Genomic DNA, 25714 nt, shown 5'->3' on the forward strand with positions numbered 1-25714 from the left:
GTAATTTTTTGATGACCTGTTCAATTTCTTCTTTTGTGATGGGCCTGTTCAACTTTTCCACATCAATCTGTGTTAGTTTAGGTAAGTGGTGTGTTATAAGGCTGCATTTCATATAGCTGCATGGTCCAGTCTGGCCTGAGTTGAAAATGTACTTTCTTTAAGACTAGCCACTTGTGGCCCCAGGTAGGCCCTATCAGAGTTTCCTGTATAACTACCACGCCATGGAGTGCTCCTATATTACCATCCTTAAAGAAATAATATATGAACTTCATACTACAAAGGACTTCTGGAATTTTAATTTGGGAAACAAATATTGTTAAGTACAAGCCTTATATTCATAAAATAATTAAACTTGTTTTCTAAACCTCTCCATGCTCAAAAATGTATTATTGGAAAGTATGTATGTCATTGTTCAGAGAAGTCTCCAGTGTGGACCTTGGCAATATTCAGTAACCCTGAAGACTGGGCATTATCGGGGCTCAGGCTGTCTTGGAAAGGAATCCTGTTGGATAAAGAAGGGAAAAACAAAAACAAAAACACGAAAACGTATCACTGAAGTGGGCGGAAAGTAAGGATCTACAGAGGTCTTAAACTGAATACAAAGAATCCTGTTAGAGAAGCAAGCACCAAAGCTGGAATGCTATTGCGGTGTAGTAAATTACTTAGTGTGGCTTTTCTACCCGTAAGTCTTTGTAAACTCTAAGGTGGGAATTGCTATTAGCTACGGAGGAGATCCTGATTTTAAAGTCGCCCACCTGGGTTATTTCTGTTGGGCGTGGCACAATACAATGTTCTGGGAAGTTCCCACTCTCTCTCACGTGCTTAGAGTTCTGATGCTGTGATTGGCTAGTTTGACCACCCTTCCAGGCTCAAAAGGAGGCCTCCTGGAGGCAGAACTCGCTCTGACTGCTGGTGGAGGAAGACGTGCTGCTGAAAGAGACACGTGCTGCTAGGAAAGAGATGCGAGAGACACGCATTGCTGAGTGGGACACCGAGGGACCAGCACTGCTGGGAAAGAGACTGTGAGAGACTGTTGGCTGAGGGACATTGGGCTGGGAGAGAGACTGAGCGTTCTTCCTGAACTTGAGTTGTAGCCTGGTGCTTCCCTAATAAACCCCATAATCTGTGAGTTCTGTGTGGCCACTGCAGTGAATTATCAAACCCAGGAGAGAGGTGGTGGGTGCTTTGGGAGGAACGGTTGGTGAAAGGGCTGGAGGGAGGCAGCATGTCTGGCCTTGAAGTAATAGGCCTTGGGTTACTGCTGGTAATCCTGTCTTCCTCTCGTGGGATTAGAGGAGGTCAGAACATGTGGCCTCCTTGTCGTTTTTGTAGCTATGAATCCTAGAACTTTGAACATCCCTGTTTGGGGCTGCATGGACATAGGAAATAAAGATACAACCTAAACTTTGCTCAAGATCAGTGGGTGCGGGTTAATTTACATATTAACCTAGGGCCTGAGAAGGATACTTCCCCAGAGGAAGAGAGAGTAAGACATAAATCCACTGTGAAGAACAGTCCAGAGCTTGGCACTGTGGTGTAAAGGCAAAGGGAATAAATATCCTTTGGCAACTCAACTCCAAGCTAGTTCCTTCACAAGTTTGACATCTAAATTCACACCAACTCTATTGTTCAAAAAGAACCTCAAGCTGAGAATTTAAAGTTCCAGTTGGTTGTGTTCCTAGGTGACTGGCAAAAGCAAATAAAAATTCTCTGTGTAAATTCAGCTCAATTTTGGCCATACACCCAACCAACCAAACTCAGTGCCACAGAATTTATTCTGATTTATAGTCAACTTAAAGAATCCCAAAGATAAAGGTCCAAAGAACATGATCACATAGCCAAACATAAAAACAACATAATGATAAATAAATTTTTAAAAAGCACCATGAGGAAGAACCAGCAAAACAACAGATAACGAACTCAGACCTGTGAAGATACCAGTTATTACAACTATCAGAGTCAAAACAGAAAACAGAATAAACAATACAGAGGAGTTTGTTGTTAGGTGCTGTTAAATCAGTTCTGCCTCATAGCAACCTATGTACAACAGAATGAAACAATGCCTGGTTCTATAACATCTTCATAATCATTACTATGTTTGAGCCCATTGTTACAGCCACTGTGTCAATCAATCTCATTGAGGGTCTTTCACTTTTTGCTAACTCTCTACTTTACCAAGCATAATTTCCTTCTCCAGGGACTGGTCCCTCTTGATATGTGAGACAAAATCTTGCTTTCTTCTAAGGAGGGAGAGGTAGTATTAAAAAATATAATACCTAAGGATTTTCCTGAAATGTTGAAAAGTGTCTACAAACAGATTAAGGGAGCAAAGAAGCAAAAAAAAAAAAAAAATCCCCAGAGATATAAATAAAAATGATTGTACATCCAGATACAGGACAGTAAAACTAAAGGATGCTAAAGATCAAAATAAAATCATAAAAGAACCAGAAAAGTGAGAAAGTACAGATTACTTTTAAAAACATGAAAATTTGGCAGATACCAATAAAACAAAAAAAGTATACAATTTTATTTTTTTCTTTATTGTAAAGACTATAAAAATTTCCTTTGAAAACAAAGTTAAAATAAATCTGAGAGTTTACTATCAACCAAACCAAACCAAACTCACTGTCATCAAGTCAATTCTGACTCACAATGACCCCCCATTAGGTTTCTAAGGTTGTAAACCTTTACAGAAGCAGATTATCTCATCTGTTGTCCACGAAGTGGTTGGTGGGTTCAAATCACCAACCTTTTGTTTAGCAGCCAACTGCCTTAATCACTGTACCCCCAGAGCTCCTTTTACCATCAATAGACTCTTATGAAAAAAAAATATTCTAAAGAATAGAATTCAAGCAGAAGAAAAAATGATCCCAGGTAGGCATTCAGTGATGCAAGCAGGTATTTTGAGCATAATTATAAATAAATGTGTTGTTAAACATATATTAACAGTTCAAAACAGTAATAATGTCTAATTTATGGTGTTAAGGAAAATAAGACACAAGTCAAATACAAGATATAAACAGCATATATCTTGGGAGAACGGTATTTAGACTTAAAACATTCTAAGGTCCTAGTAGTGTTCTTGAGGAAGAGAAGATAATAGGTAACCACTGAAAGAACAGATATAAACTAACAGGAAAGAAAGAAAGAAAGAGGAAAAAACGCTGCCACCAGTGCAAAAGTAGGCAAAAAGAAAACCTCACAGATCAAGTGGAACTTACAGAAAGCATGGTGTCCCTGGGTGGCACAAATGATTAATGTGCCTTGCTGCTAACTGAAAGGCTGGTGGGGTGCCTGGTGGTCTATTTTCAAAAAATCAGTCATTGAAAACTCTATGGAGCACAGACACACATGGGATCACCACAAATCAGAATCAACTCAATGGCAATTAACTTATAGAAAGTACATAATCCTGGAAGATTATGGATCTTTTAATCTCTTAAAAAAAAAAAAAAAAGAAGAAGAAAAACACCAAACTCACTGCCACTGAGTCATCTCCGACTCACAGCGACCCCACCGGGTTTCCAAGGCTGTAAATCTTTACGGAAGTAGATTGCCTCGTCTTTACTCTGGGTGTGTTCAGTATTATAGGGCTTTTGGGATTCTTTGTGCTCTGCCCTTATAATACCCTTGCTATCGGAAAGTTCATAATCCTTCAGCTTAGAGAAACGTTCAGCTATTTTTCCTTTGATTATTCCCTTTCCTGCTTTTTTATTTTTCTCTCTTCTTTCATCCTAGGACTCAAACCAGGAGATAAAACTACTATATAAAGAGTATTCAAAAACCTAGAAGAAATGGATAAATCTCTAGAAACACACTACCTTCCTAAACAGACCCATAACAAAAGAAGAAATTGAAGATGTCACCAAAATAAAAGAACTCCCAACAACAACAAAAGGCATGACCCACATGGCTTCACTGGATAATCCAATCAAACATTCAGAGAAGAGTTGACACCAATTCTATTCAAACTATTCTAGTACATTGAAAAGTAAGGAATATTCCCTAATTCATTCTATGCAGCCAGCATAACCTTGACACCAAAGCTGGGCAAAGATAACACACAAAAAAGAAAATTACAGACCAATATCCTTCGAGAATATTGATGCAAAAATTCTCAACAAAATTCTAGCCAACAGAAGGTACAGACAAGAAAGATAAACACTACTGCAGACACAATATTGCCTCATCAGTAACAGCAAACACTAATCTACAGGTGGATACACAGGTAGACAGGTATGGATAGGCAAATGGGAATATACCCATGACCATACTTTGGTAGAAGATCTTCCTATATACATACTTGTATGTGCTATAAAAATGTCCATATACAGTTTAAACATGACAAGAGGTAAAGTTAGGATAGCTTCTTAGGCACAAATAAGCATCTTGAGGAAACAGGTAACTCGGTCTGTGGGCTGAGGACCATGGTCATGGGGGACATCAAGCTCACTTGACACAACATGGTACACAAAAATATTGTTCCACATATTACTTCAGTGAGCAGGGACTGGAGTCTTAAAAGCTTTTGAGCAGTGAGAGCCAGGACAAGAACAGACATATGCGCACCCATATTCATCACAGCACTGTTTACAATAGCAAAAAGATGAAACCGACATAGGTGTCCATCAACAGAAGAATGAATAACCAAACTATGGTACATACACATAATGGAATACTATGCAACCCTAAAGAATAACATAGCATCACCAAAACACCGCATGAACTTGAAGGACATTATGCTGAGTGAAATAAGTCAATCACAGAAGGATAAATATTGTATAAGTCTGTTATTGTAAAAAGTCAAGGAAAAGTTTCTATATGGAAGGAAATTTTCTTTGTTGGTTTCCAGGGATGGGAAAGGAGGGGAGGGAACATTGCTAGACAGGTAGAGATAAGTATTGATTTGGGTGAAGGGAAGGGCAATGTACCAAATGTGAGTGATCAACATGGTGGCACTGAGGAAGAGGAAGACATAGAGAGGTACATGGGAAGTACAGACAACAAAGATGAACTCTTTTGCACATACAGTATTGTGTTGTCAGTGATGGCAAACATTGATATATGGGTGGATAGATGGGTGGACAGGCAGAACAATTAGGTATGTCTAAGCAGGGAGAAGTGTGCCCATAACCATGTATAGGGTTGGCAGACAATGTTTCTACAAGTGTATTGGTATATTATGCATAAATTTCCAAGCATACAGTAGAACTGACAAGGGACAAAGTTGTAGTCACTTCTTGGCCACAGCCAGCTACCTGGAAGGAGCAAGTAGTTGGACCTATGGTCTTGGGACCATGGTTGCAGGGGATATCAAGCTCAATTGGCATAAGATAGTACACAAAACATTGTTACACATCCTACTTTGGTGTGTAGCGACTGGGATCTTAAAAGCATAGAGCAGTCATCTAGATGCAATGATGGGTCTATCCTTGTCCAGAGCAAAGAAGAATGAAGAAAACTAAAGACATGTGGAAACAATTAGTTCAAGGGACTGGTACACTATGTGATCCTCAACCTATATGACTATGAAACCAGAGGAACTTGATGGTGCCCAGCTACCGCTGTCAACCACTCGGAGGGGGATCTATGTAGGAGATCCTGGATAGAGTGGGAGAACAATGTGGAACAAAACTCAAAATCATGAAAAAAAAAAAAAAGGACCAGGTTTGCTGGTCTGATAGAGCCTGGTGTAACCTCTGAGACTAAGGCCCCTGGCTGCCCTTCAGGTTTGGAATTGAACCCACTCCTGTGACTTCCAGACAAACAAAAGACAGGCTTATGAGATGAACATTTACAGTAAGTAGATACACTCCTTGGAGAGATCAATCATGGGAGAATAGAAGGGCTGTGTATGCACAGGGAGACAGCTCAGGGGGCAGGAGTGCATGGGAGGGAAGGACACAGGGAAGAGGTACTATGGGGAGGAAGTGGGAAGAGATCTGTTGCATTGTGGGAAATTACAATCAATGACATGAGACAAAGTGTATGTGAACTGCTGTGTGGAAAATGAATTTGCTCTGTAAACTTTCACCCAAATCACAAAAAAAGAATTTAAAAAGAAAGAAAGAAAAGCTTGTGCACAGTTATCTAAGTGGCAACTATTGGTCTCTCCTCATCCAGATCATAGAAGAGTAAAGAAAATCAAAGGTGCATGGAAACAATAGTCCAAAGGGCTGAAAAAGAATCTGAGAATCTGAAGCTCTATGATCCAAAGACTAGAAGAACTAGATGGTGCCCAGCTACCAATGCCAACCACTCAGAAAGGGATCAATACTGGACATCCTGTATAGAGTGAGAGAAGAATGTGGAATAAAACGCAAAATCATAAAAAAGGCCAGGCTTACTAGTCTGATAGAAATTGATGAAAGTCCCAAGACTATAGCCTTGAGTCATTCTTACGGCCTGGAACTAATCTCACTCCTGTAGCTTAACTCTCAGCCAAACAACAGATAGGCCTACAAGCTGAACACCTGCACCAGAGCAATGCACTCCTTGGCGGGGCAGGTAAAATTCTAGCCAACAGAACAAAACAATGCATTCAAAAAAAAAAAAAAAATCACGATCAGGTAGGATTCATACCAAAGATGCAAGAGTGGTTCAACATTAGAAAAATTAATCAGAATAATTCACCACATAAATGAAACAAAGGAGAAGAATCACACGGTCATATCAATTGACACAGAAAAGATATTTGATATAATCCAACACTCTTCCCTGATGAAAACTCTCAGCAAAATAGGAATAGAAAGGAAACTCCTCAACATAATTAAGGTTATATATGCAAAACCAACAGCCAACACTATTTTCTGAAGTTTTAAGATAAAGTTCCTGGAAAATAACATGGGGACAAAGCTGGGGGGTGCTAATTTTTGGCATAAGTATGCTATCAAGCACAACTCAAAATGAGAGAAGATAAACTAAATAACTGGGACCTCCTAAAAATTAAATACCTATGCTCATCTCAAAGGAGCGCTGGTGGCATAGTGCCTCAGGCATTTGACTGCTAACCAGAAGGTTGGAGGTTCAAATCCACCAGCTACCCCATGGAAGGAAGACTGGGCAATCTACTTCTGTAAAGGTTTACTGGTTGGAAACCCAAAGGAAGTTGCTATGAGTTCGAATCAAGTCAATGGCAGTGAGTTTGGTCTGGTTTTTTATGCTCATCAAAAGATTTTACCAAAAGAATAAAAAAGCTGACAGACTGGGAAAAAAATTTTGATAATGATATATATGAAAAGAATCTAATCTCTAAAATATATAGAAAATTTCAACAACTCAACAATAAAAAGACAAGCCAATCAGAAATGGGTAGGGGACATGTACAGACACTTCACCAAAGAGGACATTCAGGCGGTTAACAAACACATGAAGAGATGCTCATGATTATTAACCAAAAACCAACTCACTGTCATCAAGTCGGGTCTGATTCATAGCGACCCCTCCTTGGGTTTCCAAGGCAGTATCACTATGGAAGTAGATTGCCCAACCTTCTGGGGAGTGGCTGGTGGGTTTGAGTTGCCAGCTTTCTGGTTAGCAGTCAAATGCCTTAGGACTACACTACCAGAGCTCCCTCATGATCATTAGCCATTAAGCAAAAAAAAAAAAAGAAAGAAAAAGAAAAAGCCCCAAACTTACGGCCATCGAGTCTCTATTCTAACTCACAGAAACCCTACAGGACAGAGTAGAATTGCTCCATAGAATTTCCAAGATTATAAATATTTACAGAAGCAGACTGTCTCATCTTTCTTCCACACAGCAGCTGGTAGATTTGAACTGCTGACATTTTAGTTAGCAGTTGAATATTTAAACCACTGTGTTACCAGACCTCCTCATTAGCCATTAGAGAGATGCAAATCAAAACCACAATGAGATACCATTTCAGCCCTGCAAAAATAGACTGATCAAAAAAACTGAAAACAACAAATGCTGGTGAAGTTGTGGGGAGACTAGAACTTTTACACACTGCTGGTGGTATTGTAAAATGGTATAACTACTATGGAAAATGGTATAGTGCTTCCTCAAAAAGCTAGAAATAGAAATACCATATGATCCAATAATCCCACTCCTAAGTGTATCTCCCAGAGATCTAAAAGCAGTGACACAAATAAACATATGCACACTCATGTTCATTGCAGTATTCACAATAGCAAAAAGACAAAAAAACCTCAGTGCCCATTAACAGAACAACGGATAAATAATTAGCGGAACATACATGCAATGAAATCCAATTGTATGCAAAAATAAAGAATAATGATGAGTCCATGAAACATCTTATAACATGGTTGAATCTGAAGGATATTATGTGGAGTGAAATAAGTCAAACACAAAAGACAAATATTGTATGATACCACTTTGATAAAAAGTCAAGAATAGTATATATATAGAAAGCAACATTCTTTGATGCTTACCAGCGAGGAGGAAGGAGAAAGAATCACTTACTAGAGAGTACAAAGGTATTAATTCTGATGATGGGAAAGGCAATACACAATATGGGTAGTTAGCACAACTTGACCAAGGTAAATGAAGATACTGAGAGGTATGCAAGAGTAAAGGACAACTATGGTAAATACTATAACATACACAAATTTGCAACAACAGTAATAACAAATAAAAAAATATAAGAATGGTTATGTAAGTGGATATGTATGCTATATTTATATGGGAGTATATGCACATATGGGAGCACATGTGCATTCTTATATAGGTAAACTTGTGGGTATAGTTATATGTGCTCAATATATATTTATACATACAACAAACCACATAAGGGGTACACTTATGGATACTTCCTCGACATATCCAAACACCTGGTAGGATTAATTTACTGGGTTTGAAGGCTCAGGATCATAGTCTCATGGGACAACTGAATCAACTGGCATAACCTAGTTCATAAAGATAATGTTCTACATCCTAGCTAGGTTAAGTAGCATCTGAGGTCTTCAAGCTTCTGAGTGGCAATGTGAGATACAACTATTGGTCTCTTCCTGTCTGAAGCAAAAGAAAGTGAAAGAAACCAAAGACTCCAGGAAGAAATCAGTCCACAGTGCTAATACTCACACAAACCATAGCCTCTTCTAGCCAGAAGAACTAAATGGTGACTGGTTTCCACTGTTGTTATTGTGACCAGGGACACAATAGGAAGTGCTGGTTAGAATGGGATTTATGTAGAACAAAACTCAAACTAACAAAAAAGACCAAACTTCCTGGACTGATAAAGATTAGAGGAACTACCAAAACTACTGTCCTAAGATACCTTTTAACCTGGAACTGAAGCCACTCCTAAAGGACACCTTTCAGTCAAACAGTAGATTGGCCTACAGAGCAAACAATCATACCTGTGACAAATGTGTTCCTTTAAACACTCAACAATATGAGAACAAATACTCTACATATTACCCAAAAGCAAAGATGAGAAGGCAAGGAGGGCAGAGAAATGGGGCAAACCAAAACTCTAAACTCACTGCCATTGAGTTGATTCTGACTCACAGTGACCCCCACTGGGTTTCTGAGGCAGTAAATCTTTATGGAGGTAGATTGCCCCATCTTCCATGGAGTGGCTGGTGGGTTTGAACCGCCAACCTTCTGGTTAGCAGTCAAATGCCTTAGGCACTATACCACCAGAGCTCCCAGAAATGGGGCAGGTGGGGTAGATAAGTGAGAATGCTAACTCATTGCAAGGACTTAAAAATGTCACAGAATAATTAGGGTATACATTGAATGGGGTTCTAATTTACCGTGTGAACTTCCACCTAAAACACAATAAAGTATTTTTTAAAAAGAGTGTTCATTAGGGGGCAATAAGTTTATAAATTGAAGATTTTTCATCAAGTTATGCAGTCTAAAATTGGCCAAACATGCAATAAAGGTAATATGATAATTACTGATGAATAGAATGTGAAAGATGGTAACAAAGTAGAAGCATCAGTAGTTGGAAAATATGGCCTGGATGATAATAATGACTCTGGAGATCACATGACAGAATTTTGCAAGATCAATGACTTATTCACAGCAATGATCATTTTTCAACAACATAAACACTGACTATACATGTAGACCTTGCCAGATGGAATACACAGGAATCAAATTGACTAAATTGTGAAAAGAGGAGTTGGAGAAGCTCAATATCATCAGTCACAATAAGGCCAGGAGCTAACTGTGGAACAGACCACATATTGCTTATATGTTTTTAAACCTGAAGCTGAAGAAAATTAAAATAAGTCAATGAGAGCCAAAATAAGACACTGAATATATCCCATCTGACTTTACAGACCATCTGAAGAACAGCTTTGACACACTGAACATTAATGGCAAAAGACCAGAGAAGCTGTGGGATGACATCAAGAACATCATACATGAACAAAGAAAAAGGTCATTAAAATGACAGGAAAGGAAGAAAAGACCGAAATGGATGTCAGAAGGCTCTGACACATGCTCTTGAACAGAGAAAAGCTGAAGTGAATGGAAGAAATGATGGAATAAAAGTGCTGAACAGAGGATTTCAAAGGGCAGCTGAAAAAGACAAAGTTTTGTAATGAAATGGACAAAGACTTGGAGTTAGAAAATAAAAAGAGAAGAATACACTCAGCATTTCTCAAGCTTAAATACTGAAGAAAAAATAAATCAAGCTTTGAGTTGCAATACTGAAGGAGTCTATGGGCAAAATATTGAACGATACATAAAACATCAACAGAAGGAGGAAGGCATACACAGTCACTGAATCAAAAAGAATTGGTCGAAGCAGTCAAAACAGCCTAGTACTGGAACAATGACACACACATAGAACAGAACAGAATTGAGAACCCAGATATAGATCTATCCACCTGTGGTCAGCTACTCTTTGACAAAGGACTGAAATCTATTAAATGAGGAAGAGCAAGTCCCTTTCAGAAATGATGTTGATAAAATTGGTTATCTGTTTACAGAAAAATGAAACAAGATCCATACCTCACACCATACAGAAAAACTAACTCCAGATGGATCAAAGACTTAAATGTGAAACCTAAAACTATAAAGTTCATCAAAGAAAAACTAAGGACAAACTTAGGGGCCCTAATTCATGGCATAAATAGACTATCAAGCATAACCCGATTCACAAACAGCAGAAGATTGGGACCTTCTAAAAATTAAACTTGTATGTGCATCAAAAGACTACTCCAAAAGGGTAAAAAGAGAACCTACAGATTGGAAAAAATATTTGGCAACAACATATCTGATACCTCATATTATCTCTAAAATTTATAGAAGATTCCAACACTTCAACATCAAAAAGACAAACAATCCAATTAAAAAATGAGAAGACATAAACAGACATTTTACCAAAGAAGATATTCAGGCAGCCAACAAACACATGAAGAAATATTCACAATCATTATCCATTAGAGATGCAAATCAAAACAATGAGACTACCACCTCACCCCAGCACTAACAACAAAGTTCAACGAGACAGAAAATAAATGCTGATGAGGATGTGGAGAGATTAGGACTCTCATAAACTGCTGGTGGGACTGTGAAATGATAAAACCACTGTGGAAAGCAGTATGGTGATTCCTTAAAAAGCTGGAATTAGAGATACTATTTGACCTAGCCATTCCATTACTAGCTGTTCTGGTTACCTAGTGCCACTCTGACAGGAATATACCACAAATGGGATGGCTGAACAGGAGTTTATTCTCTTACAGTCTGGAGGCTTTAAGTCTGAGTTCAAAGTGCCAGGCTTTATAGGGGCTGCGTGAAAGTCCCTTGACCTTGGGCTTCAGCTCTGCCTCTTGCTCCCGGCACACTGAAGCTAGAGGCATCTCTTCACTCAGGCAGCTACTGGCTGCTGAGGCTAATAAGCTCAAGGTCGACAAATAAAATGGCACAGTCCCAATGTTACCAAACCACACGGGAAGCCATCAGTTCAAGACCATTTAAGTCCCAAGGTCGGCAGAGCATGGCAGGCGGCTGAACAACGACAAGACTACATGCAGGGTCCAAGCATGCCATAAGCTTGAGACCATTCCCCAAGGCTTCTCTTCATATACGGGAAGCAGACCACAACCCTAAGGCAGCTACTCAGCTGCTCACAATAGATTCCACCATGGAGCTGATTACCAGTCTCATCATGGGGAATACCATCATATCCAGCTGCCCAGCCACTCAGCCAGGCCCAACCAAGTTGACACACAAACTTAAGTGCCACACTAGGTATATATCATAAAGAAGTGAAAGCCAGGACAAGAACAGATATATGCACAGCCATATTCATTACAGCACTATTCACAATAGCAAAGAGATGGAAACAATCTAAGTGCCCATCAACAGAAGAATGGATAACCAAACTATAGTATATATACACAATAGAATACTCTGCAACACTAATGAATAATGTAGGATCTGCAAAACACTGCACAACATGGATGAACCTGGAGGACATAATGCTGAGTGAAATAAATCAATGACAAAAGGAAAAACACTGTATCAGTTCAATATTACAAAAAGTCAAGGAAAGGTTTAAATATAGAAGGAAATTTTCTTTCTTGGTTACTAGGGATGGGAGGGAAGGGGAGGAGATGGAAAATAGCTAAATCGTTTTAAAAAAATTATATACACACACACACACATACATACATACACCAAGGAGCTCTGGTAGCATAGTGCCTAAGGCACTTGCCTGCTAACCAGAAGGCTGGCAGTGCAAACCCACCAGCCACTCCTCAGAAGGAAGATGGGGCAATCTACTTCTGCAGTGATACTGCCTCGGAAACCCAAGGAGGGGTCACTATGAGTCGGGTCCGACTCAACAGCACATAAACAACAACAACAAATATACCAAAGATTATGAATGGTTACCAGGGGTAGGGCAGAGAGGGAAAGTGGAAGCTTTTGTTTGTGAGGCACCAAATTTATGCTAATATTGTTTTTGTTGTTGCTGTTAGGTGCTGTTGAGTCGGCTCTGACTCAGAGACCCTACATACAACAAAATGAAACACTGCCCGGTCCTTCACCAGCCTCACAATCCTTGCTAAACCTGAGCAATCATGGCAGCCTCTGTGTCAATCCATCTTGTTGAGGGCCTTTCCCCTTTTCCCAAACCCTCCACTTTACCAAGCATGATATCCTTCTCCAGGGAATGGACCCTTCTGACAATATGACCAAAGCAGGTGCGATGAGGTCTGACCATTCTCACTTCCAAGGAGCATTCCAGCTGCACTTCCTCCAGGACAGATTTGTTTGTTCTTCTGGCAGTCTATAGTACTTTCAGTATTCTTCACTAACACCACAACTCAAAAGCATCAACTCTTCTTTGGTCTTCCTTGTTCATTGTCTAGCTTTCACATGCATATGAGGCAATTGAAAACACCATGGCTTGGGTTAGGCGCACCTTAGTCCTCAAAGAGACATCTTTGCCCTTTCAGCACTTGAAAGAGGTCTTTTGCAGCACATTTGCCCAGTGCAATACATCATCTGATTTCTTGACTGCTGCTTCCACTGGTGTTGATTGTGGAACCAAGTAATATGAAATCTTTGACAACTTCAATCTTCTCTTCATTTATCATGATGCTGCTTATTGGTCCAGTTGTAAGGATTTTCATTTTCTTTATGTTGTGGTGTAATCCATATTGAAGACTGTGGTCTTTAATCTTCATCAGTAAGTACTTCAAATCATCTTCATATTAACCAAGTAAGGTTGTGTCATCTGCATATCACACATTATTAATGTGTCTTCCTCCAATCTGATGCTGTGTTCATATAATCCAGTTTATCAGATTATTTGCTCAATATACAGATTGAAAAAATATGGTGAAAGGATACAACCCAGACTCGCTCCCTTCCTGATTTAAACCATACAGTATCTCCTTGTTCATAAGAATGACAGCCTCCTGGTCTGTGTACAGGTTCCTCGTGAGCACAATTAAGTGTTCTGGAATTCCCATTCTTTGCAATATTATCCGTAATTTGTTACGATCCACATATTTGAATGCTTTTGCATAGGCAATAAAACACAAGTAAACATCTTTCTGGTACTCTTTGCTTTCAGCCAAGATTCATGTGATATCAGCAATGATCTCTATTGTTCCATGTCCTCTTCTGAATCTAGCTTGCACTTCTGAAAGTTCCCTGTCAATATACTGCTGCAACCGTTGTTTAATTTTCTTCAGCAAAAATTTACTTACATGTGATATTAATGATATCGAATGATAATTTCCACACTCTGTGGAACCACTTTTCTTTGGAATGGGTACAAATATGGATTTTTTCCAGTCAGTTGACCAGGCAGCTGTCTTCCAAATTTCGGCATAGACAAGTAAGTACCTCCAGAGCAGCATCCATTTGTTGAAACATGGTATCCCATCAATTCCTGGAGCCTTGGTTTTTGCCAATTCCTTCAGTGCAGCTTTGACTTCTTCTTTCAGTACCATGGGTTCTAGATCATATGCCACCTCCTAAAATGGATGAATTATCAATCAATTCTTTTTGGTACAGTGACTCTGTGTATTCCCTGCATCTAGTTTTGATGTTTCCTGCATCATTCAATACTTTGCTCACAGAATCTTTCAACACTGCAACTCAAGACTTGATTTTTTTCTTTAGTTCTTTCAGCTTTAGAAATGCTGAGCATGTTCTTCCCTTTCAGTTTTCTTGTTCCATGTCTGTTATTATTATTATTATTATTATTATTATTATTCATGTCTATTATTGCTATTATTAGGAGCTCTGGTAGCATAGTGCCTAAGGCATTTGACTGCTAACCTGAGGGCTGGCAGTTCAAACCCACCAGCTACTCCTCGGAAGGAAGATGGAGCAGTCTACTTCCATAGTAATACTGCCTCTGAAACCCAAGGAGGGGTCACTATGAGTCAGGTCCGACTCGATGGCACATAACAACAACAACAACAATTGATATTATTATTATTATTATTATATTTCATTATAATAACTGACTGTGCCTTCTCGAGCTGCTCTTGAAATCTTTCGTTCAGGTCTTTGATCTTGTCATTTCTTCCATTTGCTTTAGTTACTCTCTAGTTAAGAGAAAGTTTCAGAGTCTCTTCTGACATCCATTTTGGTCTTTTCTTCCTTTTCTGTCTTTTTAATGACCTTTTGCTTTCTTCATTGTTGATGTTCTTGATGTCATCCCACCATTCTTCTGGTTTTTGATCACTGGTGTTCAATGCATCGAATCTTTAAACTCAGGTGGGATATAATCAAGGTCATAATTTGGCTCTTTATTCATTTAATTGTCTTCAGCTTCAACTCGCATCTGAGCAACTGATAGTCTGTTCCACAGTCAGCTCCTGACCTTGTTTTGGCTGAAGATACTGAGCTTCTCCATCGCCTCTTTGCACAGTAGTAGTAGATCTGATTTCTGTGTATTTCATCTGATGAAGTCCATGTCTGTAGCCACCACTTCTGTTGCTGAGAAATGGTATTCGAAATGACTAAGTTGTTGGTCTTGCAAAATACTATCATGGGATCTCCAGCATCATATCTATCACCAAGGCCATATTTTCCAACTACGGGTGATTCTTCTGTTTCCAACTTCTGCATTCCAATCACCAGTAATAATCAACACATCTTGATTGCATGTTTGGTCAATTTCAGACTGCAGAAGTTGGTAAAAATCTTCAATTTCCTCATCTTTGGCTTTGGAGGTTGGTGCATAAATTTGAATAATAATAATAATAACTGATTTTCCTTGTAGGCATATGGATATTATCATATTATTGACAGCATTACTTCAGGATAGATCTTGACACATTCTTTGTGATGATAAATGCCACACCATTCCTCTTCAATTTGCCATTCCCAGCACAAATGGTCAAAACAAAATGGTCAAAACCAGTCCATTTCAGCTCACTAATGCCTAGGATATCAATCTTTATGTGCTCCATTTCATTTTTGACAACTTCCAATTTTCCTAGATTCATACTTCGTACATTCCATCTTCTGATTATTAGTGGATGTTTGCAGCTGTTTTTTTCTCATTTTGAGTTGTGCCACATCAGCAAATGAAGGTCCCAAAAGCTTTACTCCATTCACGTCATTAAGGTCGACTCTACTTTGCACATAATAACAACAACTACTACTACTTTGAGGAGGCAGCTCTTTCCCAGTCATATTTTGAGTGCCTTCCAACCTAATGGGCTTATCTTGTGGCACTACATTGGACAATGTTCCAGTGCTATGCATAACATTTTCCAGTAATGTATCAGTGTTTCACGGCTATTCATAAGGTTTTCACTGGCCAATTCTTTGAGAAGTGGATGGCCCCTTTCTTCTTCCAAGTCTGTCTTAGTCTAGAAGCTCTGCTGAAACCTGACCACCATGGGTGACCCTGCCAGTACTTGAAATACCAGTGGGGTAACCTCCAGCCTCCCAGCAACATATAAACCATCACAGTATGGCAAACTGACAGAAGTGTGATGATTATGTTACTGGTGGTAGAATATTTTGGAAAATGATAGCAACAATGGTGGCACAACATGTAAAATATCATCACTGTCCCTGAGCTGTAAATGTGGAAGTTGTTATGTTGGTGACTGTCTTTGTGTTTATGCTGTGACCACAACAAAAGTTAAATAAATAAATAAATAATAATCAAGAACCAATGATACTGAAGAAAGAAGCCCAAGCTACAGTGAAGGAATTGGCACAAAATAAGCCCCCAGGAACTGACAGAATACCTACTGAGGTATTTCCACAAATGGTTGCAGCCATGGAGGTGCTCTTCATATATAACAAGAAATCTGGAGGACAGTTTCCTGGCTAACTGACTGGGAGAGATTCATATTCGTGCCCATTCCAAAGAAGTGATCCAACAGAGCACAGAAATTATTGAACAATAACATTAATATCACACTCAAGTAAAATTATGTTGAAGACAATTCAAAAATAGTTGCAGTAGTACATCAGTAGGGAACTGCCAGAAATTCAAGCCAGATTCAGCGGAAGGCATGGAATGAGGTATATTGTTACTGATGTCAGATGTATTCCAGCTGAAAGCAAAGCATACCAGAAAGATGTTTACCTGTGTTATTGACTATGCAAAGGCACTGGACTGTATGGATCATAACAAATTATGGATAAGCATGCAAAGAATGTGAGTTCTGGAACACTTAATTATGCTCATGAGCAACCTGTACATAAACCAAGAAGCAGTCAATTTGGACAGCAAGAGAATAGTACATGGTTTAAAATCATGAAAGGTGTGCATCTGGGCTGTATTTTTTCACCATACTTATTCAATCTGTATGCTGAACAGATAATCTGAGAAACAAGACTATATGAAGAGCATGGCATCAGGATCGGAGGAAGACTTATTAACAATCTGCAATATGCAAGTGACACAACCTTCCCTGCTCAAAGTGAAGATGGCTTGAAGCACTTACTAATGAAGATCAAAGCCTAGATTCTTTGCTATAGGTTACACTTCAACATAAAGAAAACAAAAATCCTCACAACTGGGCCAGTAACCAACATCAAAATAAATGGAAAAAAAACGAAATTTTCAGGGATTTCATTTTATTTAGATCCACAATCAACAACCATGGAAGCTGCAGTCAGGAAACCAGATGATGTCCTGCACTGGGCAAATCTGCTGCAAAAGATCTGAAAGTACTGAAGACCAAAAATGTAACTTTGAAGACTAAGATGCACCTGACTCAAGTTATGGTCTTTTCAATAGCCTCATATGCATGGGAAAACTGGAAAATGGATATGGAAAATCAAAGAATTGATGCATTTGAATTATGGTGTGGGCCAAGAATACTGAGAATACAATGGACTGCCAGAAGAACAGAAAAAAAATCTATCTTGGAAGTATAGCTGGAATGCTCCTTAGAAGGAAGAACAGCCACACTTTGTAGCACATGCTTTGTTCATGTTGTCAGAAAGGACTGGTCCCTGGAGAAGGGTATCATGGTTAGTAAAATAAAGGGTTAGTGAAAAAGGGGAAGGTCCTCAACAAGGTGGATTGACACAGTCGCTGTGACTACAGGCTCAAGGCCAGCAAAGATTGTGAGGATGGTGCAGGACTGGGCACTGATTTGTTCTGTTGTACACAGGACCATTATGAGTCAGAGCCTATTTGATAGCACCAAACAACAACAAAAAGCATAGGTTTATATTAATGGGGAAGAAGTAATTAGGAAAAAGAGTGGGAAAATGGTTGTACAACTTGAAGAATGTAATTAATATCCCTGAATTGTACATGTAAAATCTGTTGAACTGGTGTATGTTCTGCTGTGTACATTCTCAGAGAACAACAAAAAATTTAAAAAATAAACTATTAAAAAAAAGTGCTAAGTGGTCAAATTGAAACCCCAATTAACAATATTCTTAAGATTTCTGCTGCTTCTCAGAAACTGGTAAACACTAAGAAAAGTTAAATTCATTAATGCTGTAGCATATAACTTCACAGATAATAAAAGATTAAAACAGGGAAAAATAAATTGTATTAATGGGTAATTATAATTTTAGACTTTTAAAATAAAAAATGAAAGAATCAAATGACTTTAAATCAAAAGTTAAGGATACTCATAACTTTAAATTTTATAGAAACATTATCTGTATAGGAAAGAGCTTTGAATTCTATCTAGTCTTAGGAATGTCCCTACCTTTTCATGATGCTGGGCAATTCATGGAAATTCTCTGAGCATCATTTTTTTTTTTTCTGTAGTTGGCATTTGCTGGTTGCCCTCAGTGGCCCTCTGCAGGAATTGTCCCTCCTTTTTCTTTTAGCAGGAGTCCTTGATTGGTGAAAAGAAGTTAATGTATGTAGCTGCTAACTGATAGGTTCATAGTTTGATTCCATCCACAGATGTCTCAGAAGAAAGATCTAGCAATCTACTTTTGGAAAATTAACCAACGAAACCTTATGGTCGTGCTTCTTCTCTTACATATGTGGGGTCGTCATGAGTTGGCACTGACTCCATGGCAACTGTTTTTTTCTCCTAGCAAGAGTAAGTGCCCTGATTATTCTTTAGGGAAAGCATCCTTTCTTCATCCTCAGCCTCAGGAGTGGATCATGTTTGGCTTAAGTAGGCATATAAGCAAATCCATCTATCTGGACTTCTGGGGAAAGTGCTTTCTCTGCTTTCTGTGGTATCTACCAGGAGAGACCCTACTCTTGTCCTGGATTCTGCCATATGTAGGTAAGGTCTGGATCTGCTGTAGGTAAGGTCTGAAACTGCTGCAGCCTTTTAGCTACCACTAAGGGAGAGGGAGCAACAGATGAAGCTTACACCATGGAAGGTAAAAAAGAGAGATGGATAAAAAAGATACAGTCACTTAATTTTGGCCATGGTTCAAAGCTTCTCTGAAGCCAGATCTACCCCTCTGCCTGAAACACCACAGTTGCTTTATGAGGGCTTATCACTAAGCAAACAACATACACATGTGTGGGTGTGTGTGGGTATATATAGCATTTATTGTTAAGTTAGAATCAAATCTTAACTTGCTTTTATCTTCAAGTTAAGAGTACTTGCAAAAGTAGATAAGCTGCTAGTATACGTAATCTGGAAAATCAGAAGTTTGTTACTACAAAAGTCTTTACTTGGCACAGAGCTTTTGTTCAGATGAAAACTAATTAATTTTCTTCCATTCATGTAGAAAGATCTTGTTTTACGTAATTCTACTTTTATAGGAGGTCAAAGGCCTTATTCATTAAATGACAAGAAGTTTTCCTGGGGTGCATTATTTAAGGGGAAAGAGATAAGAAGATACAAAGAGTAACAACTATTAATTTCCTATTCAATAAATAGATGACTCCAGAAAATGAAAATAAGATTCACTGTTGACCAGATAGGTCCCTTGATGGTACAAACAGTTTGTGATTAATTATTAACCTAACAGTCAGCTGTCAGAACCAATGCAGTGGCACCTCAAAAGAAAGGCCTGGAGATATGTTTCTATAAAAAGTATATCCAAGAAAACCTTATAGAGTAGTTCTGTTCTACAACACACAGGGTCCCGTGATTCAGAATCAACCTGGACAGCAACAGGATTGGTTTTGGATTTTGGATCACCAGGTAGACTGCCATACTTCAAGTTACTAAAATGCCCAATGGAATTTTTAACAACCCCCTGGTTAATTCTAGACTTTGATTCTAAGACACTATTTACACTTAGATATTTAACTGGCGTTTCTTTTAGAATTTGTTTTTAACCAAATCATTCGGCAATTTAAGTAGAAAAGTGAAAATGATTTAGAAATATACTTTAAAAATAAAAACTTATTTATGGTACCTTCTTACTCCTTTTTACTTTTTTATCCCCAGGCAAGTAATCCTGAATAATACTAACTGTAGATACTAAGCTGACAGAAGTCCTTAGAGGTAAATCACTGGTTACATACAGTGTTTCAAGATACTACTTATACTGCAGAAATTTCACACTACTTTATTTACTTGATTTTATTCTTCAGATTTGAAATTTCTATTAAAATATAATCCGGTTTGTTGTAATATAATGTAAAATATTTTTAAGAATAATACACTAAAAACAAAAATTGCAGTAAAAAGCTCCTACCCCTTCTCCACCAAAAACAGAAACAAAAAAATTTAAATTGGATAGAGATACTAACATATAAAAGCTAAATATTTATAAGCAGTATTATGAAGATTGATATGAATGTTTTTATTCCCAAATTGAAGAAACAGTCAAAGAAGTAACAAATGTGGCCCTTCCTCATCTCTCATTTTCAAGTAACTGGTGATCAGGCAAAGGAATGAAAAGTAACTTTAAAAATACAAAATGTCAAGACAGGTGTAATTTCTTAGTTTAAAATCTCAGAATAAAATTAATTTTAAGAATAGGTATGTTGATTTTTTTCTTTGTTTCTTATTTTCAAGGTAGCTCTCAAGCTGGGAGCTCTGGTGGCATAGTGCCTAAGGCATTTGTCTGCTAATCAGAAGGCTGGCGGTTCTAACCCACCAGCCGCTCCGCAGAAGGAAGGCTGGGCAATCTACTTCCGTAGTGATACCGCCTCAGAAACCCAAAGAGGGGTCGCTATGAGTCGGATACGACTTGATGGCAGTGCTTTTTGGTTTTGGTAAACTCTCTGCCAGATGACTTACACAACTAAAACAGATTCATGTTTCATAGTTTTTCAGAGGATTCTAAGTATTCAAGTTATAGATTTAAAAAAACACCTATCTATCAATTTACCAATTTATATCTAAGAGCTGTGGGTAACAGCCAATTAAATTGTAATAGTACAATACAGTCAATTAAATTGTAATAGCTACAACAGGGATCTGATATATTACTGGAAAACTTTATGAAAAGCCCTAAAACACTGTCCAGTATAGTGTCGGAAGATGAGCCCCTCAGGTTGGAGGGTACTCAAGACACAACTGAGGAAGAGATGCCTCCTCAAAGTAGAGCTGATCTTAATTATGTGGGTAGAAAAGGGGGAAGGCCCTCAACAAGATGGACTGAAACAGTGGCTGCAACGATGCGCTCAGGTACAGCAAGGATCGTGAAGCTGGCACAGGACCAGGCAGTGTTTTGTTCTGTTGTACACAGGGTCGCTATGAGTTGGAAATGACGGCACCTGACAACAACAACAACAGTAAAAGTCTTTTCCTTTACCTGTTACATATGCTTTTGTAAATCTACATGTCACAGCTGAAAAATTTCCCCCAACTTAGAAAATCTGTATGTAACAGGTAATGAAAAGAGAAAGAGCCATATTGGGAATTAGGACACTAACTCCCCATATGGGAGTTCCAGTCCCAGCTCTTTAGATAATATACTCTGGGAAGTCAAGCAAGTCTTATAACCCACTATACCTCAGTTTCTCCAGTGGCAAAATAATACCAGTTTTGGCCATCCTAAGAAATCTGTACTTGCCCATCATATAAAATGTACTAGTTGCCTCTTATATAAAACAGCTATTTTCTTTGGCTCTCAAGAGCTAATCTGCCTGTCCGTTGTGTGGGAAACTGAGGTCAGAGGGATGGCATTAACATGACCTGGACAAGTGGCAAATTGAACTAGATATCATCTAAATTCTCTTTGAGCTTATGAATACTTTCCTGGGTTCACAGACCAGAAGAGGGACTATCCTATGCAGCTAATGTGGAAATGGGGCATCTGCAAGATAAGCGATAGTAGCACTCACTTACTGGGTATCAGACTGGTCCTAAGGGTAAGTAGGATTCTGCCTGGAGTTGGAAAGGTGAATAAAGGCAAAAAGAAGGAATAGTAATATTGTGTTATTTCAAAAGACACTTAAAACATCAAAAGTTATCAAAAAATAGCCCTCAGCCAGGACTTTTACTTCATTTGGGATTTAACAATTATTCACATTCATCATCTTTTCAATTTATATTTATGCCCATTGCCTGAAAATAGAAACAAGTAGGAAAAAAAGAAGAGATGACCCTTTTGCCCCATCTTCCTTTCGAGGAGTGGCTGATAGGTTTGAACCGCCAGCCTTCTGGTTAGCAGTCAAGTGCTTTAGGCACTATGCTACCACAGCTCCCCTGGGGAACTAACTCACAACAAATTGAACATTAAATGCACAGCAGGAAACAAGCCTTTTCAGTCTTTCAATCACATTTTCAAACCCTATTTCTGAGAATACAAAAGTCTAAGCTCATATGAATGTCACTGTAAACCCCTCTCTGTGCCATCTGATTTTATCCACATATTTATATCCAATGTACAAACAACTTAAAATGTTTACACTGTGTAGTAATGGAAGTCATGTGTCAAGGACTGGGGGGTACAGTAAAGCTGTCTTCAAAACTGAAGCTTAAAGATGTACAGTATCTGTGGAAAATCTGGCTTACAAGTAAGAATGCATTGTTTACCCATTCCATTTAACTATGAGAATTTGTGTTTTTCTCTTTTCCATACAATTTCTAAAGTATCATTATTATTATTAGATATTTCTCTGCAGTGTTGCCCAAAGCTATGGAAGTCTCCACATACAGTCTCAAGGAACAAGACCACACACAGTCCTATGATTTCTGATCCCCATTTCCTTTCTGTTCCCACCCCCAGGGAGAGGCAGTAAAGGACCCTCCCACCCTGTCCAAAGTAGAAGAGCAAAAACTATAGAGAGAGCCTTCCTCCCACTACAGGTACTCTAGCTTGTTGGCTTATCTTGCTGAGCACTGTGAAGAACAGGAAAACTACCAGAGGCCAGGAATAGATTATTTGCATCTTTCTGCTGGAAGAGTCCTTTGAATTCATCACCAAGTGTAACTCCATAGGAGTTCTGGTGGTGTAGTGTTTAAAGTATTTGGCTGCTAACCAAAAAGTCGGCAGTTCGAACTCACCAGTCACTCTGTGGGAGAAAAATGAGACAGTGGGCTTCTATAAAGATACACAGCTGTGGAAACTCTATGGGGCAGTTCTACTCTGTCCTATAGGGTCACTATGAGTTGAAATCAACTTAATAGCAGTGGGTTTGGTGTTTTCTTTTGTTTTTTAAAATAAATTTAAGGGGATTGTCTTTGCTTGTTGTTGTTATATGCTGTTGAGTCAGCCTCGACTCATAGCGACCCCTGCTTGGGTTGCTGAGGCAGTATCACTATGGAAGTAGATTGCCCAACATACGTATTCAGGAAAAAATCTCAAGAAAACTCTGTAGAAGAAATAATATATTGGCTCCATACAGTCCATAGTTTCCCTCCTAACCAGAATCCATACTAGGGTTAATGCCTACAGAATGCGAGAAGATATCAAAGGAGAACACTGTCATGACTGCCCATTTCTTTGATGTATGTGCCTTAGATGCATAGATCATCACAGTAAGTTTACAACTCTTCAGTGAAGTCTGGTTCCTCTTATCTGAGAGCCAAGATCTTCCCTAGTCCCTGACCATGCTCATCTCAATCATTTTCACCCTTCACCCTCTCAGGTAGTTTCAGGAACATGGGTGTACTGGCTGAATACAGGCTTGCCTCATTTCAGTTATTACTTTGCACAGTGTTCTCTGAATTCCATGAAGACTATGACTACGTTGAACAGTCACCCTGACATCTCCATACCCTTCTTGTTCCAAACTCAGAAAAGCTGACTCTGCCCCCACCCTTTCCTTTTCCTGCCTCTTGGCAAAGACAGAATCTTTGTTTTACTTAGAGGTAGTTCTGCTTGCCCCTCTCAGTTGCAGAAAAGGGCATCCTTTTAACATGTATTCTCATTGAAAAAAATATACATTCTCAAGTTCAAAAATTTGGCAATTCTTCAAGGTCCATTTTTACACATTCACTCTCAATTTGGTTCTATAGATGTACCAGCCAAGACCACTGAAAATTTGTTTTTTCTCCAGTCTCCCCTACTCACTTACACACCTAGAAACTGGGGTTGCTATGAGGAAGCAATGAATGCTTGAGGGGAAAAGTAATTTGAAGAGGTGAACAACAAAAAAACAGACAGACCCTCCTTCTGTCAATTTTTACCATTAAACTAAACTTTCCCTCACCTGATTCATATAACCAATTTCGAATTAAAATTAATTTAAGCTAAAATAACTTAATTAAACTTAAATTGATTAAAGCAAAAAGAACCAACCAACAATATATTTAGAATTTTTTAAATTCCTTAATTTTAAGCTAGCTACAATGTCTGGCTGCTTGATATATTTTCTATCACAACTGAAAGTTGTGAGAAAAAAATACTGAGACAAAAAATTACCTGAGCTACCTTATATTGAGTCTTATTTACATCTTACCTGTAAATATGTTTCCAAACCTTGCCGTCGTTGTTCCAAGACTTTTGGGACCCAGTTTCTAACATGTTTAGAGGGGATTTCTGGAGTTTTTATACATTTCTTAAGCTGTAAATACAAAAACAAAACAAAAAAACAGGAAATTTCTCTTAATTATAAAGATGTGGTCTGTGGCTCAACTGGCAAGACATACTACACAAAAACATTGTTCTACATGCTACTTTGGTGAATAGTGACTGGGGTCTTAAAAACTTGGAAGTGGCCACACATATGATGCAACAATTGGTATCTCCTCATCCAGAGCAAAGAAGAATGAAGAAAATCAAAGATATATTGAAATAATTAGTCCAAGGGACTAGTGGATCATGGAAATCTCAGCCTACACAACCCTGAGACCAGAACCAGATGGTACCTAGCTACCACTGCCGACCACTCAGAAAGATATCAAAGTAGGAGATTCTGGATAGAATGGGGAAAAAATGTGGAACAAAGCTAAAAAAAAAAAAAAGGAAAAAAAAAAAAAAAAAAAAGACCAAGCTTACTGGTCTGATAGAGACTGATGAAACCCCCAAGACTATGGCCCCTAGTCACCCTTCAGGCCTGGAACTAAACTTACTCCCCTGGCTTCCAGACAAACAGGCCTACAAGGTGAATCATGTATGTGTATTCCTTAGAATAATCAACCATGGGAGATCAGAAGGGCATCATTTGCACAGGGAGATAGCTCACAGGACAGGAATGCATAGGAAAGAAGGACACAGGGAAAAGGTAATGACAGGGAGGAAGTGGGAAGAGAGTGGTTACATTGTGAGGACTGCAATCTAATGTCATGAAACAAAATGTGTATGAACTGCTGAATGGAAAACGAATTTGCTCTGTAAACTTTCACCCAAATCATAATTGTGTGTGTGTGTGTATATACATATAATTTTTTATATATATGTATGTGTGTGTGTGTGTGTGTGTGTGTGTATATATATATATATATATATATAATTAAAACAACAAAAACAGATGCTGTTTGTGAAAAAAGCTAATAAAATA

The 25714-nt window shown here is 38.5% G+C and overlaps 1 protein-coding gene across 1 annotated transcript in view; it reads right to left on the reverse strand.

Annotated features, from left to right (window-relative positions):
- The window catches only part of SNX24 (sorting nexin 24), a 286637-nt gene that overhangs the window by 96073 nt on the left and 164850 nt on the right, over positions 1–25714 (reverse strand). The window contains exon 3 of the mRNA XM_007942232.1: positions 24674–24778. Within this exon, the coding sequence (XP_007940423.1) occupies positions 24674–24778 (105 nt within the window). The remainder of the gene's footprint in view (positions 1–24673; positions 24779–25714) is intronic.

Source organism: Orycteropus afer, unplaced genomic scaffold (assembly GCF_000298275.1).
Source record: "Orycteropus afer afer isolate SDZICR_OR568_19922 unplaced genomic scaffold, OryAfe1.0 scaffold00086, whole genome shotgun sequence".
Lineage (NCBI taxonomy): Eukaryota > Metazoa > Chordata > Mammalia > Tubulidentata > Orycteropodidae > Orycteropus > Orycteropus afer.